The 16,799-nt window shown below is 37.9% G+C and overlaps 2 protein-coding genes across 4 annotated transcripts in view; one reads left to right on the top strand and one right to left on the bottom strand.

The window, feature by feature from the left end:
* Positions 1-10,446, top strand: part of fgl1b (fibrinogen like 1B) — a 59,042-nt gene extending 48,596 nt beyond the window's left edge. The window contains exons 1-8 of one of the 3 annotated variants that reach the window (XM_041260258.1): positions 483-677; positions 1,106-1,173; positions 1,884-2,097; positions 3,292-3,451; positions 3,920-4,017; positions 4,556-4,644; positions 5,774-5,964; positions 8,236-10,446. In XM_041260258.1, the coding sequence (XP_041116192.1) occupies positions 1,114-1,173; positions 1,884-2,097; positions 3,292-3,451; positions 3,920-4,017; positions 4,556-4,644; positions 5,774-5,964; positions 8,236-8,419 (996 nt within the window). In that variant the 5' untranslated portion in view covers positions 483-677; positions 1,106-1,113 and the 3' untranslated portion in view covers positions 8,420-10,446. Of the gene's footprint in view, positions 1-482; positions 678-1,105; positions 1,174-1,883; positions 2,098-3,291; positions 3,452-3,919; positions 4,018-4,555; positions 4,645-5,773; positions 5,965-8,235 lie in introns of those variants that run through there. The other 2 variants (XM_041260261.1, XM_041260259.1) reach the window with 2 other exon arrangements.
* Positions 10,447-10,505: 59 nt separating this feature from the next.
* LOC121321347 (thrombospondin type-1 domain-containing protein 1) lies at positions 10,506-16,697 on the bottom strand. Its single transcript, XM_041260245.1, is given in 6 exon segments — positions 10,506-10,771; positions 10,773-12,135; positions 12,966-13,124; positions 13,994-14,947; positions 15,442-15,577; positions 16,327-16,697. Coding segments are annotated over 5 exon segments (2,565 nt in total). The 5' UTR covers positions 15,500-15,577; positions 16,327-16,697; the 3' UTR covers positions 10,506-10,740.
* Between the last annotated feature and the right edge of the window lie 102 nt (positions 16,698-16,799).

The following is a 16,799-nucleotide window of genomic DNA, read 5'->3' as shown; positions in this document are numbered from 1 at the left end:
ATATTTTGAAAATAGTGATAAAGCATACAGTAAAAACAATTCTAGCCTTTGGCATATTATTACAATAAAGGAACATTAACATACACTGCAACCTAAATCCAAGCTGTCTGAGGCAAAGACATTTCAGACATTCACCAGCATCAAAATAATTTCTTAATCCCTTCAGCGTAATGCACAGGTGTATATTTTCTTGTTTGAAAATGTCCAGGAGCCCAGTGAACTCCAGCAGAAACCTACAGGTCTGGCCTTTGTCCTTCAGGGGCTGGGTATAGGCAGTCGGCTTGGGAAAAAAAGGGGTAAAATAATTTAGAAAAAGAAAAAAAAACTAATTAAAAAAAATAATATAAATACAAATAATTTCAAAGAGACCTTGATTATTATTATTTTTTTTTGTTACAGTTGTTCTCCTTTAAAAAAAATATGTTTTTAAAGTTACATGCTTTGAAAATATAACCCGTTGATTTTTGTAAATGTATTTTTTGGCTGGTGAGACCAAGACTAACCTGGTATTTGCAGTGATGTAATATCATCTACAGTTCTAATGTGATCCATGTGGAACGAGGAGCATGACATATAAGAAGTGAAATAAATAAGCATTTATTTACCACTCATAGGCTTCCAAGGGAATATTCCATGCTGTAGTTTAGAACCCATCCGCCCATGCCTTTCATGTAAAGGTAAGTGTATGTGTATTTTTTTATTAATGTAGAAGCTCCAGATGTTGGTCCTGATATCATCTGTACTGGTCTTAAACTGCATTGTAAAGATAATGTTCATTCATCTTCATACCGATTGTCTATTATGCATTGAAATGACAGATACACAATTTAACAGGGTTATGACGGTCTTTATATTGCAGGAGAAAAAGTAAGTCTCTGATGTAAACTTACAAAGATTATGTGGCCTGAGCCTGGATTCCACCCAATTGTTTGAACCAACCTTTTTCTGTGGGGTCTTTGGACCCCATTGAGAAAATACTACAGATTTTGTTTGTGCTAAACTGTCTCTTTGAACTGCTTGAACGTGTTTGGAGCTGTGTAGATAGCTGGAATGCACTGAGATGTTAAATGAATGCTGTTAAAATACATCTTTTTGCAATCTAAAGGAGAAGACATGACGCTGATGTTGTTTCTGCTTATTGTGAGCCAAGCTACTGCTGCACCCAGACCTTCAGTATGTACAGCACCATGTGCTAGGTTTATTAGACAATTGTCTTTTACTAACTCCTGTGTATAATATACTATACTGAATAAAGGTATACTATATGCAGCTTTGTTTTATATCCATTATTGTATAACAGGGCCTTTAATCACTCCAGCTTCTACTTTTATTTCAATCAGTTTCGTTCCCTCAGTTAGATTAAGTACAATTCTCACTAACCTCAACAGCCTCTGGTTTAGTTCAGCTTTATTCCTTAACCTCTGAAGATACATCACTGCAGAGTATCCTCCTCCATGCTGATCTGCTGGTACTAGAGTCCATTAGTTCTGTGTGCTGGACTCAGTGTTTCTTTCAGAGGATGTCATGGAGCAGGACAGCATAGCATGTGCCCAGCAGTGTTTTAACTAGGAAAGGACTCAGAGACCAAACCACTTGACTTTTAAGAGCTATAACAGTAGGGCACATCAAGTGAACTTGTAGATAGCTAGTATTCACTCAGAAGACTGTTATCACCTCGTACATCCAATGCACCTAAAAAGGCAAGGAAAATCAATAGTAAAGCTGTAGGGACTTCACCTTTAAAAGGAAATATGTTTTCTTCCACACTGGAAATCTTGAAAGCAAAACAGCAGTTGATATTTTGGGTATCTATACTTCTTTAATAAGAAACTAATATAAAGGAAGAACATGTTTGGCTAAATACATCAGTGTTCTGCCCACAGGAAAGCGAATCGTGCTTGTTAGACATCTCCGAACTCCAGCACACGATTAAAGGTCTACAGAATCAGTTACTGATCGGAGAGTGGCAGATGAAGGAACTCACAGAAAACAGCTGGATGTACAGTCGGGTGCTTTCACAAAATTCAACCAAGCAAACAAATGAACACATAACGCTTCTGCCAACCACCAGTGGGAACCTCATTGTCTATGACCATGGTGGGTATTAAAGCTGACTGACCAGCGGTGGCAATGAAGTGGCGCCATACTATATGCTGCTATAACAATATAAGGGCAATGGTAGCACAACTGCAGATACAATGGAACGAACCAATACACACTGGTAATTTGCTGTAGTACCATTGTACACTATCCCTGCCATGTGCTACTGTATTAGAGCTTCTGTGCAGTATTTGTACATAAAGAGCAAACACCCACTGCTTTGGCAAGCATGGTCCTGAGTCAAAGTGCAATCTTAATGCTCTGCTCCCAAATACAGTAGCCCTGAGTTTCATCCTTACATTTTACAGTAAATTATAAAACGAAGGTAGAAGTAAATTATAAAATGAAGGTAAAAGTGAATTATAACACAAAGGTAGAAGTGAATTATAAAACAAAGGTAGATCTGAATTATAAAATGAAGGTAGAAGTGAATTATAACACAAAGGTAGAAGTGAATTATAAAACAAAGGTAGATCTGAATTATAAAATGAAGGTAGAAGTGAATTATAACACGAAGGTAGAAGTGAATTATAACACGAAGGTAGAAGTGAATTATAACACGAAAGTAGAAGTGAATTATAACACAAAGGTAGAAGTGAATTATAAAACGAAGGTAGAAGTGAATTATAACACGAAGGTAGAAGTGAATTATAACACAAAGGTAGAAGTGGATTATAAAACAAAGGTAGAAATGAATTATAAAATGAAGGTAGAAGTATAAAAAACCATTTCAAGTTGGCAAATGTTTTGCCCATTTTCAATGTACTGTGAAATGTTTGTCTAATTCTAGTTTTACCTCATACTTGCCTAACTTTTTTTCTGCATTTCGTTGAATAATTGATCTGATTAGATGTTTTCTAAAATATATATTTGAGACTAGTTTAGATGTTTACATTTAAAAATAATAATTAGAAACAATCTAACAACAAGGAATCAACATTGTTTCTTCTGTTTGAATAATTTCATGGAGATTATCTTTGAAATAAGTATCTAATTACATGTTGAAAGAATGGCTGCTGGGGGTACTTGGAGAGCTAGGTCTGAGTACTACATACTGTGTTGATTCAAGTTGTCATTTTTGATTGCTGCCTTCATTGCTTCTTGACAGTGAAAGGAGTAGTGGTAGGTTCTTACACTGTAACAGGTTAGAGCAGTAAAGTTTGGCTTGACTCTGAGTTTCGTCCCATGCAGATTGCTCTATGTTGTATGACAGACAGAAGGCTCCAAGTGGGTACTATCGGATCAAACCCAAGACTGCTGCTGAGCCTTTCCTTGTGTACTGCGACATGGAGGATGGGGGCGGGTGGACTGTCCTGCAACGGAGGAGAAATGGAAAGGTGGATTTTAACAGGTACAGCATTTGCCTTTCTCAACACCATGATGAATATATTTGCAGTCACTTTAGTTCAAGGCTTTCTTCAGCAAAAAAAAATAATATTGGCACAGCTTATGACCGATGTCCCTTTTGGAATTACCAAATGAATACCACTTCAACAGAAAACTACCTTATTTGATTTTCAGAATGTTTTGTTCATAAAACAATACATCGCCTGTTAAGTAAAGGAGCTGTAGATGTCCTTGTGTTAGTTATGTCTGCTGAGGAGGTTATTAATGCTTAATTGAATAACTTCTAAAATATTTTATATGTCCTCACTCAAACTAAACATATTTACAGCTTTGTAACCGAGGAGAAAAATAGAATTAGGAATTAGTTCATAGATGCAGTTACTGGTATACACCTCTTAAACATGGACAGACAGTCACCTATTGGTGTACAACCAATTCATAAAGCCAACTGCATTATTGTTCTCCTTTTTAGAGGGTGGAGTGATTACAAAGATGGGTTTGGCCATTTTAAAACGAAGAACGATGAGCATTGGCTGGGCAATGAACACATGTATGCACTTCTCTTGGGTGGTAAGATCACTGTAGGAAATAACTAAATAATGCCAGTAAAACTGGTCAAACAAATTCATATGTTATCTCTGTATGCCTGTAGAAACAGTTGTTATCAATTGTTGATGAAATAGCAAAACCAAAAGAAGGGCTGGACAAGATATTTTAGTATAGTACAGATTATCATAAATACTGAGAAACTGGTTCAGATTACAATGAGGCTACATTATGTATTATTTTTACAAATATTATTTAAAACCTTGCACTATACAAGAAGTATGCTGGTATGCACAAAGCTTTAACTCTTCAGTTATTTAAATAATGTTTTCTTTATCTTCTACAAAAATACATTTTGATACTGGTACTATTCCTGCTTTATACTTGTGTTGTCTTTGAACAACAATCTCTAATAGTTTAATGAAGAAAGAAAATATATCAGATAAAATGCATGTAGCGGCATTGTGTTTCTGCAGGTCTGCATATCTCTGCTGTTCACTGGTATAGCTTAATTGTTACTGTAGGCAGTCTTGTGGTCTTCACTTGCCTTTTTATACACCAGAGAGCAGTTTGATGAAGATAGAGCTTATGGACTGGAAAGGGGCAGAGGCTCACGCATTCTATGAAAACTTCAGAATTGCTGCTGAAAAGGTCTGGTTAATAATGTAACTGAATTTGTAAATGTACCACATAGTCTGGTGAACACTGTGAAATGTTCTCTACAGAATGTCCAAAGATCAAGAATAATTTTTATACACATGATTCATTATTAGGGAGGTGACCTGGTCATTATCGTTTATTGTTTTATATATTGATTTTAGAAAGGGATGCATTTACAGGGTATACAGTGGTGACCATTTAAATGTAACCACACAAGTTGCCATAGCTACCCCTTCATTATTTTAAAGAAATAATTGAATGGTGAAATCCCTTCAATGACCACCAGGTAGCACATTATATTACATGAATTAACCCCTAATGGCAACAGGATGGGGGGCAACTCGTAGGTTTGCAATTTACAACTTTGATATGCTGCTCTTAAACCTGTAAGTTAAATGTATACAAATATTTTGCGTTGTTTTCTACACTTCAGCCTGATTGTTTCTATTGCATGTAGCCTAAATAAACATACCATATAGAATATTCTTAAAGTGTAAGATAATGCAATTACTGATTTACACAGGGAACAGGAAATCATGTATGTGTATTTTGAGTCCCCTACCACAATATATTGCATTAATATGCACTATTGTTTACAATAGGTTAGATAAAGGATTGAAAGGGGTGTGGGGTAAAATTTTACAAAATAATGTGTGATAGTGTTTTAAGTATTCACTTGAATTCAGGATGTGATGTGTAATCTGACCAAAAAGGTAAAAAAAAAAAAAATGATGGGCTACAGTTTTCATTTGTATATTAATCTTATCTGCCGAAAACACAAAGCAAAATTAGTAGCTGCAGTGACACCTAGTGGCATATTTGTGAAGTTCATTGTGCATCCGATATAGAAATCCATAACAGTACTTCCAGATCTTATTTCATCACGTTGCACATTTCATGGTAAAGCAGCAAAACAAAGAAGAAAAATGGAACTAGAGGCAGAGAAAAAATCCCTTTTCTCACCAGAGGATAATTAGCTCATAGTGACAGAGTAAAGCCTTTCTGTGTGGTCACCTGAACTATAGGAGTGCCTTGAATAAGAAGCCACCAGTAATCACAGCCACAGGTGCTGTCAGTTAGTTCAGGGTTCGCTGCATTTGTTATTTTTCATGTATTTCAGGATAACTACAGGCTGCAGTTTGGCCTCTACAGCGGAACTGCTGGTGACGCACTGTCGGGAGGAGGCAATGTGGAACAGCAGTGGTCTGCATCACACAACAGCATGCAGTTCAGCACCCCTGACTCAGACCACGACAGATTCACACAGGGCAACTGCGCTAAAGAGAACAAAGGAGGCTGGTGGTTTAACAGGTAAAAACCTAATAGATAACAACATCATTATATGACGAAATTAAAGTGAAAATCTCAAATGTTGTTGAAAATGGAAAATGTTATTGAAAATCAAGAATGAGCACCTTTCCCGCAGTCATTTACCCGTTTTCACATGTTGAACCCTGGAGAAATCTCAGCTGGACCTCGAGGGCGCCTGGCCAGCTGAAGTTTGTTAAGTGAACTATTCCCAGAAGTGTGCAAAGCTTGTGTCATTGATTGAAGTTAAACACGAATGTGGCACTGTAGCGGTTCATGTTCTCTGGACATCACCTATAATTAGGGTTGCCACCTGGCCCCATAATTCCGGAACACTGTGAGACAGAACAGGCTTTTTAAGTTGCCTTTAAACTGAAGGAAATCAACATGTGAATTGAGCCCTAAACCATTTGCTAAATTAATTCTGGTGATTAATTATCTTGAGGCAGCATGACAATACAATAATAGCGTTTAACAAATGAAATAAATAAATAAGTACATCATCAATATTTATTTATTTTATTAATAGTTTTAAAATATATATATATAAAGTTTTTTTTTTTATAGTTTCTAATAGTGTATCACCACCTCCCACTGAAATCATTAATACTGAGCAGCTGTTCACTATTCCTGACACCAGACAGCGTGAACACTGGATCAGCGTTGTTATTTAATTTGGATATAAATAGCATATTTTAAATATTGAGAACTGAAATATCATTTTGTACAAAATAAAAATAAATATCTTGAATAAACCTACACACATGTTTATTCAAGATGCTTTTTTTTATTTTGTAAGATTTGTATTATCACATTGATTCGGATAATTTAGAAGCAGTGTAAATTAAGCAAGTGCTTAGTGCTCAATTCACGTGTTTATTGCTTTCAGTTTAAGGGCAACTTAAAAACCATGTCCCGTCCCAAAGTGTTCCGGAATTATGGGGCCAGGAGGCAACCCTACCTGTAATGGAACTTTATGGAGAGAAACACAATACCATCTGCTCTCCCAACACACACAAACAGTATAAAGACCCTAGTGAAAGCATGTGCTCTGTATCACTGATATGCAGCAGAAGAGGTTTATTATTATTATACAGCTGTTTAAATAGCGTACCAGCAAGTTTTCTTTTCTTTAACATCCAGACGTTTTCTACTTATCAGTTTAAAGTCTGTTTCAAAGGGCTTTTCAAATTGTCCACTCTAGTGCACTGATCCCGAAAAGCCAGAGCATGTGTTATGTTTTTTAAATCACTCTTCCTGTGGTGATTTAGAGGACAGATCTCAAACCCCAGTGCACTAGAGCGGACATTTTAAATAAAGCTTTGAAACAGACTTTAAAGCTATAAACGTAAAAGTTGTCAGGATGTTAAAAATGAAAAGAAAAACTACAGGTGTGTTATTTAAACAGTTGTAGCAGCACGTAGGGTTGTGTAACGCTAAATTTTTCGGAACCCTGTTACTTACTCTTTAAGTAAGAACATCGACGAATACAGCTGTGTACCAAATATTAAGAAAATAACTCAAGCTGTACTGAGTCTACGTAGCTGTAAAGTGTATAATATTTGTTGAACGACACCATATTGGCATCGCGAAAGCCATCAATGTAAACAGTGTGTCTGGGAACGTAATTAGGTAATTGAGTGCTAATTGGGGAATGGCCACACCTGTGGTTGTTGGCAGGGACAGATTTAACCCCATCCCTGCAAACCTTAAACTCCCACACACACTATTTACAATGAATTTCGCCCTGCGTCACCTATGATCGAACTTGGGCGTGAGAATCACAGACTACACCTGTGTACTGAGTATGAAGGGTCTCAAAGAGTTAGGGCTATCATCCGAAAACTAAAAAGTTACATGACTTCAATGTGGCAGCCATCTTGGGTCACGTCAATGTGGAGGATGCTGTTACATTTTGTCTGCAGAGTTTCCACAAGACTAAAAATGTGAAGTTGCCATATTTGACAACTTTAACTCATACAACCCCCCCCTCCCCCCTTCCCCCTTATGGGGATGCCTAATAATAATAATAATAATAATAATAATAGTAATAATAATAATATCTACTGTACACACAAATTGGAATAATATGACTTTATGCATTCCATCACAGGGTTCTGTGGATGTTTTAAACCACATGAGGATATTTAAAAATTGTTTATCAACTAAATCTGCATTTGCTGAAGATGGAAAATGTTTTTTTTTTTTTTTTAAGGTTCTTTGATTAATTGCTAAATTGTAAACCACGTTTGTTTTTGTTTTTTTGCTGTTGAGGTGTCATGCAGCCAACCTGAATGGGAAGTACTACAAGAGAGGTGAATACAAAGCCAAACACGATAACGGGGTCCTCTGGTTCACCTGGCGGGGGTGGTGGCACTCCCTGAAATTCACAACCATGAAGGTCAGGCCTCCGTACTTCATGGACAGCCTGGGGAGTGGAGACGGGGGCTCGATCTAGCAGAATGCAGAATGAACGGCTGTATCCCACACAGGGAACAGGACATCCTGAGTCACCAGGGCTACTCCAGCATGCCACCCCATCATTACTGCTAAATCTCAGGTCACCTTGGAGACCCATTCTACTTTTCAAACTGCAAAAGTTTATATACTATAAATTTCATGAAACACGGGTCAACTTTACAGCAACTTTAGAAGCAATTTTTTAAATCACATTTCAAGCAACTGTCATTGTTTTGTACAGTATTTTGCAACTTGAACCTTGCAAATGGTGACGATTGCTTTAAAAAGTAACCCAAAACAAACTGCTTCGAACATTGTCAGAATAAAGTTTTAAATAGGATAATCATGGAGAATGTTTTCCACATGGAACACTGTAGATCAATCCAGAAGCCTAGGCTGCCTTCCTGTAATGCCCCAGAACTGTCTGGAGGCATATGAAATGTTCTAGAAGTTTTACTGGGTTCAGATCTATTTGAATTTCACAGAGCAGATGTCAATATGTCAACACACACTTTGTCTTACTTAAGGTGGAATGACCCTTATTTACTGAATACTCTATATTTGATAATGTACTGTTTGTTGGACTAAAGCCAAGGGAACGCTAGTCTACATGTTGCTAGAAAATGTAGAATTAAATCTGTTGCTACTACATTGTTGCTTCAAATTTCAGGGGACACTATTCAACAAACAGTTTTAAACAAAAAGTAGGACTTGCTTTACTCATTACTATTAAGTTGTATCAATGAAAGCTTTTATTTGAGACAAAAATAACCACTGAAAACACCACTTGGGAACAAAAATGTAAGATATACAGTTAACATACCGCTGCAGTTTAACATGAATGTTCTAATGCTTCAGTGTCGGTACCAGACCAGCTTTTATTTTATCATTTCTAATAGACTATAATGCCAGACACAACATTATGTTAAAAACGGTTCATCATAGTAAGTCATTTTGTTCAAGGAATATAACAATAGGTGTGTCGACTGTAATACCGTGCCACTAGACCTCATGGCATTAACTGCCAGGAATGGACCGATTTACACTTGTTTACTTGCCTATACCACCTATTAAAAAAAAAAAAAAAAAAAAGGAAAACAAATCACCCTAAAAAAATCGGTAAGGAGAGTCTCGCTGACAAATCCCACACCGGCTTCACATTCACTCTTTCTTTGGGGGTATGTTTCACCAGTGAAGAAGCTAGTCACATGACTTTTTACATCACTTTCATTGGCTGATTTATTCTACGATGTAATGTTGCTTCTACAAAATCAGTTGCTTGCAACAAAGCTGCCTGAAATTAGTAGCTTGCATGTCACTTTCTACAAAAAAAGTAGCCCTTTCTACATTTTTCTTCCAACATGTAGACTAGTGTCGTGTCCCCTCGGCTTAAGCTACATTGTGTATTTATTTAATCATACATTCTGAGGTAAATCAATTTGACAAACGTTTCATCTAGTGTACAGTAGTTCAGAAACAGCTGGTTAATAGCACTGTTGTGTGTGCATACACAGTGATATTGTATCATGTGTCATTAGAAATTAACAGGAGTACTGAGGGAAAATAGTGTTGTATCTCTGCGTATACTTTTATATTTTTGTTACAGGAACCTAGAATGCATTTAGGTAGATCACAGAATAAAAATCTTATTTTATTGATGAAACCTATCAACAATTATTACAGGGACTGAAGAATATTAATGTAAATCTTTGTCTCACCACCATTCAAATATCTTTATTTGTGTTCCTGAAAATAGGTTTATTATTTTGAAATAAAATGAATAATAATAATAATAATAATAATAATAATAATAATAAAATAAAGTCAATGCATATACAAACTTCTTGTTTTCAAAATGTTATTGAAACTACCTTTGAATTTGGTTATGTTACCCATCCAGGGTAATATTTGGTTATGTTACCCATCCAGTAGTTACAGTCAGTGCCTCCTAATCAGGATTTCTGCTTAAATGGGATACAGCTCTGGGAGCCGGATCTTCCCAATGCTATTTATGTCATTTAATTGGGACCTCACTTTGTTTAATTAGGATACAGTATTTTCAAATGATGAATGGAGAATGGAGATTATGTATTTAACATGTAATCATAATGTGAAGTGATTTCATTCTTTTTCTTTTCATTTAAAAACAAAAAAGTGTAAATGTATGACTAAGGTTGTCTCAACTGCCTCAGGACAGCCGCTTATTCAGGATATTTTTATTTCTCCCGAGGCGTCCTGATAAAGCAGCGCCGTCTGTACAAAGAACTGTTGATGGAAATGGTATTTACTGCAGTGATTTTCTAAGAAGGGCATAAACATTCATATCACCATCTTCTCAATGCTGAGCTTCTTCCTCTTCTCCATTGGATCCAAAGTACCCAGAGAAGTCAATCATGTGACGCTCTGATTCACTAAGACAGTAGGATGAACTGTCGTACAAGGTGTATTCGGGATCCAGTGGGAGGCTCCGGCACTTGTCTCTCCTATATTGCGAGGGGCTTAGGGTGGCACTCCTATGGCGATTGTATGTCGCAGAAGAATTAGCTTCCTTCATCTTCCTGGCCATTATGTTTCTGTGACTGGGTGAGGGCCCTCTCCTGTTTCTGTTGGGTTCTACTTTGTCCACTCCTCCAGTCCAGGCCTCAACCTGGCGACCACTTAACAGGTCATGTTTATTGACACCGGCACCAGGCTGACCTGCATGTGGGTAATACGCAGAAGCCTCGGTAGGTGACACATTGCCTCTCCAAGGTGAACATCTATCAGCTCTGGCATCTTCTAGTTGAGATTTAAGCCTAACTTCTCCCCTTTCCAGTGGCTGGTCCACTACCCTAGTCCTGGAGCTGTAGCCAGAAAGCTGCCTGGGTGTAGAGGTGGACATGCTTCTTTCTCTGAAGGGCCTGGACTGTTTGGTTTCATGAAAGCTGGCTGTTCTCCTGAAATTAGGGTTCCTGAGATAACTTCGGTCAACCATTTCCACCCAGTCGTCCTGGTGTTTATGGCTGCTGTGCCGAGCGGTCGCTGGGTGAGAGAAGAGCCCTGGATTCCGCTCAGGAAGAGCGAAGTCTACTTTTGGGCTAACCATTTCCGAATGGAGACTGGAGTGAGGCACCTTAGGTTCCAGAAAGGGAGATTTGATCCGGAACCTGTTCAGGTTGGCCTCCTCTTGACTCTCCTTGTCCATGGGTGCCACTGTGGTGGCATCCAGAACAGTGTCGTTGAGGGGATTCTGGGATACGTGGTACATCTGCGTTGCCTCTTTCAGACCTTTCTTCTTCATCTCCTTCAGCTGTTGATGGGCAAGTCGGTACCCAAAAATAGGGGGCATGACCTTCTGAACGCTTGCTTGGGGGTCACCGCTGATAGCTATGGTCTGTTCTGGAGGAAAGTGCTGGCTCCTTCTGTAGCCTGAGGTCATGTTTATGCCCTCGTCTGCCGAATCTGGGTTCACATCAAGGCTTTCAGAGAAGCTCTCTCTCTGCTGGCTCTCATGGTAGATGTTGACCTCATCTGAGTTCTTCCTGAAGTTTGGGGAATGCACAGAGTTGTGCCTCACTGAGCTACACTTCTGCACCCTGCATAGTTTCCTCCATACCGTGATGAAGATGGTGGTGATAATGATAAACAAACATACAGCAATCCCGGCCACAGTCACAATGTTGCTGGCTTGCGTCTTTTGAGGGTGAAGTGGTGCCAAAGGTGTTGTCTTTATTGCTGTGTTGTTTAAAAAAGAAAGAAATCAACTTACTAACCTAATATGCTACTGTACCTTTGCCATGTACATATCTAGTTTTGCCATTGGGTATTATGGTAAGGCTGTTGTTTAGTTTGTTATCAAAATGCGGTTCAATACACATACTATCATTATTTAAACTATAGCTAGAAGAAAGTGGTGTTGCAGAGCAGAAGGAAGCAATTTTACCTTAATAATCAAGGCTTTAAAACAATGCCATTCTGTTACAGGTAGCAGGATCTATCTGATTACACTTGTATTTTATGTTGCATGCAGGAAACTAATTGGGGGTCAGGCAGCATCCTATTTTTAATAACTTTTATAAACATCCCTGTGGCCTCAATAAAGCTCTCAGATTCATGTCTAAATCTCCTAAGTAAACCTGATACACCAGAGTGTAACCGTTACCCTGTCCCCCCACATGTGGTATTTCTTACATCCACTAGGGGCAGAGTGTAGCAGGAGGGAGGTTATTGGTTACATTCCGGTGCACAAGATGTATTAAGAGGTTAGACATGATTCTAAGAGTTCTACTGAGACCACAGTGGTGCTTTAAATTTTAAATAGTCACCAAGAGGACCAAAACTGTAAATTATATTAAGTGAATCTAAACAGCAAGAAACCCATATTAAGTGGCTCTTAAAGCTTGTATAATCTAATGTGAATTTTCGTAAATATACATGGTAAATCACAGCATAACTATAAAATGATTAGGAGAAGAGTTGGAATGAAACTAATGCTAATAAAATATGTATTTTTTTTTTTTAAAGAACACAAGAAGTCGATGTTTTTTATCCTCAGTGGCCTGTACCTGTGCACTGCTCCAGCGAGCACAGAGAGGTTTCCTTGTAAATTCCAGGACAGTGTGATATCTGTGAGGAGGACCCCCGGCACTCGCGGTACCGCTCCCTCACTCCATCACCACAGCTCACACTGCAGGGGCTCCACTGCAGCCACTGGCTCCAGGTCGCTACAGGGCAAAGGGATATTTATGCAAATTCAATAGTTTTTTGATGAAAGTAACACCAAACTGATCACTTGACAAAATTAGTAACAAACTTAGGGCACTGTGCATAACCTGAGGCCTGTGGGCCGCACTCGACCCTTGAAGCCCAACGTACAGGATGTTTAATTTCAATTTTTGTTAAAAACATAAAAAAATAATAATATCTTCAGACATGCACATATTATAATGCAAATTTGATGTTACTGCATTTTAGATGCTACTAGTGAAGAAAATGAAATGATGGCTCCTTGCGATATTTAAAAGCCATACTTTTCAGGTTGATGGATGTTTGAGTTTTTGTAAAGGAAAATAAATAGAAAACATGTCAAAAAACATTTTCTTGACAAATATTTATATAAAAAAAAATATGCTTTGGAAATTTTAATCTCCCAGAAGCAACCAACATATTTTGTTTCAACCCACAATGTCAACTGTGTTCCTAAATGACCTGGAAGTGCAGCACATAAATGAGTACAAAAGCATTTGGCAATTTTTGTTCACTAATAGATATAAAAATCAAATGCATGCTTACCTGAATGTGCCCATCTTTCATATAGAAAAATGTGAGATCTAATTGATTTACTGGAATAACTGTGTTACACTGAAATGCATTAAACACTAGGGCCCAATTACTTAACAAAACATCCTCAAATGAATTATAAAGTAACAACATGCAAACGAATAACATACTGATGTATTTTAGTGGCTGGTAACTCATTAGTTTAGTGAATGAACATTGATTAGCAGTAACTGCACATAGAATTAAAATACCTTCACTGTGTCAAATACGCTCCCTTGAGAAATAATAAAACATATTAACAGGGAATACAAACCTACGTTCCGCTGTACAACAATGCAGCTCTGCGCCCCACTGGCAGAGTGGCTGGAGTTTAAAACAAATTCAAAACAGTACTTATTTCTCCCAGGGTAAAAGAGTGAGCAGTTGAATTCAGTTTTATTATTTCCTTTAGTTAGAAATTCCTGTGCCACAAGGATGTTTTTATTCCCAGTGGCGCTGGAACTGTCTTGATACATTATGACCTTGCCTTCCGTAGAAGCACATGGAGGGGTGACCAGATATACCACAACAGAAGCCTCACAGCTGAATGTGTGCTGGTTTTCAATATGTAGCCTATACCTAAAAACCTGGGAGAGAAAGAGTCGTCCGGAAGACTTGATCTCCAAATCAGCATGGCGGGACCTCAGGGAAACCTTGATAAAATGTCCCTCTCTGAAAGGGAACACACACGCCAGTTCTACCCACTGGGTTTTCAAAAGCGAAATTTGCTTTCTGATAGCTGCCTTCATTTTATCATCATAGGACCTCCCCATTTGAGTGTATTCCAGGTAGGTGACCTCCAGGTAGATAGCTGATGAATTAATACTGAAGGGACAAAAATATTCTTCAGTACTAGAAATCCCTATCTGAAAGGAGTTCCCAGTTACATTGCTTGTCCTTCTGACATCAATGTTAAATGTAGGCCACTGTACCATCAGTACCTCACTCAACCACAGGGTGTCAGTCTGGCTTAGCTTATCCTCCTCAGGCTGAAGTCTGAATTGAAATTTCCCAGCGTACTGAAAGCAAGAACAGTCAAACTCCATGGTGCCTTCAGACTGGTTCACCGGCACAGGTTTACTGGCCACTGTTTCGTTAGTGAGAAGGTCCACCAGTAAAACTGTCATGCCAGTGGCTGTTTCGTTGATTTCATACTGGAAATTCACAAAGGTGGACTGGTTGCTTAAAGCGACATGTCGTGGTTTCTTTAAAAAGATTTCTGCAAGAGCTGTAACACATAAACAAAGTAAATGAGCGGTTTCATTGCAAATGTTAAAGTCAAATCATATTTAAGTATGGAGTGCGAACTATCAGGTCACTATTCCAGAGTAAATCAGATCTTCTCTCTTGCCCATCATGACTCAAACCGATTTGCTGGGTTCTCTCTCGACTTCATGTCAAAGAAACAGAATCCGCCACCATCAAACAAAAGATGTAATGACAAAAAATAGAAGCACCTGTGGTATGTAGCACTTACTCACTTTTGCATTAATGGGCTGCATCTCACAGGGCTGTTTTTTTTAATGCTAATAACATTCCTGCATGTATTCTCTAATACAGCAAAGCTTTATTTCCTTGTTACAGTCCGCTTCAGTCAAAATGGACAAGACTTCTTTGAAAGTAGATTGGTTGGCAGGTGCTTTTGTATCCAACACTGCACAAGGAATACGGGCTCAAGAGAGGCAGCCTTTCTAGAGAAGAGACCACGACCCAATAACTTACCACAACCACAGAGTATGAGCAGCAGTACTGGTGTGAACCCTAGCCAGGTCTGTTGCATTCCGATTAATGAGATGGAGTATCTCTTCACACCTCATGTCCCTCTTCACTCCAGAATTCAAGGTGCTGTTTAAAACCCCTATTGACGAAACGTGTTTTGTATTAAACATTATGAAAGTAAATTGGTAAAAATGCAATGAAAGGGACTAAGTCCGATTCAACCAACTGCACCTTCATGGCAGTTATGTGAATCTGGTTACATTTTAAATGTGGCTGATGCACCAGAATAACAAATCTGCACATACTTAATAGAAGCCAATTCTCTTTTTACAGAACATTAAAAACAAATCTATGAGTTAAACTGGGATTGAATTGGCAAAGTATTCAGTTCATATTCCCTTGATATTTTTTAAACACAATAGGCTATAGTTTTGATCCATTGCCAATTATATTATTACATTGTTTCTGAACACAAGCAAGAATTTCAATTCTGAATTATTTTCATAAGATTCCCAAGTTTATGTTTCTCTTTTGAACACAAGGTTTTAAGTAGTCCTAATGTGTTTATAGAGTGTTACATTATCACCAATATTTCTGTAAGGAACAGGATATCTTCGGCATAAATTAAACTGCATAGTTTACTTTATTTACTTTATAAAATGCTGTCGAATGTTCCTCAGATTCATTATAAAAATGCAATTTAAACCGCCGCTAATTTCTTTCTTTCTTTCTGAAAATAATAAGCTTCTACAAGGCCATGCACATCTTTTTTTAGAAAAGCTCTACACCCTTTAAACACAAAATATGCAAGTCTTTCATAACGTCAACATTTCTTAAATAACCATGCATCCGAAATGTAGTCAAGATATAAATACAACAGTACAGTACCTGAAGTGTAAAGCAGGACTTGCTGGTGTCGCTCACTAGATTAAACTCACTAGTGTTTTCAGCAATCAAACGACAGCGTTCTCAGAAGATTCATTCTTTTACATGCGATAGCACATTAGAAGTTTTTAAAAAAACGTCTTTGTATTTGTCTCTATCACAGCTGACAAACAACAACGAGTGACACACCTAAAGGTCTCTCGCTGACGAGATTAAATAACTGTATGAGTGCCAACCGCCAACGCAATAGATTTGGCAGATGACGCTCCCTCTACTGGTTACACCAAAGTGAGTCGCTTACCAGGAAAACCGACTCTTCAAGGAAACAGATAAAAAAAATAATTAAAAAAATTAACAAAGTGTAATGTATCATTACAGTCTTGACATATAGGTACAGCATTTGCATCTGCTGTACTCTGCATCGCTGCAGTACATCAAGTGTTTAGGTACTAAACATAAATATTACCTAAGAGATT

This window comes from Polyodon spathula, chromosome 9 (genome assembly GCF_017654505.1).
Source record: "Polyodon spathula isolate WHYD16114869_AA chromosome 9, ASM1765450v1, whole genome shotgun sequence".
Classification (NCBI taxonomy): domain Eukaryota; kingdom Metazoa; phylum Chordata; class Actinopteri; order Acipenseriformes; family Polyodontidae; genus Polyodon; species Polyodon spathula.
This window is presented reverse-complemented; position numbering and strand designations above follow the sequence as displayed.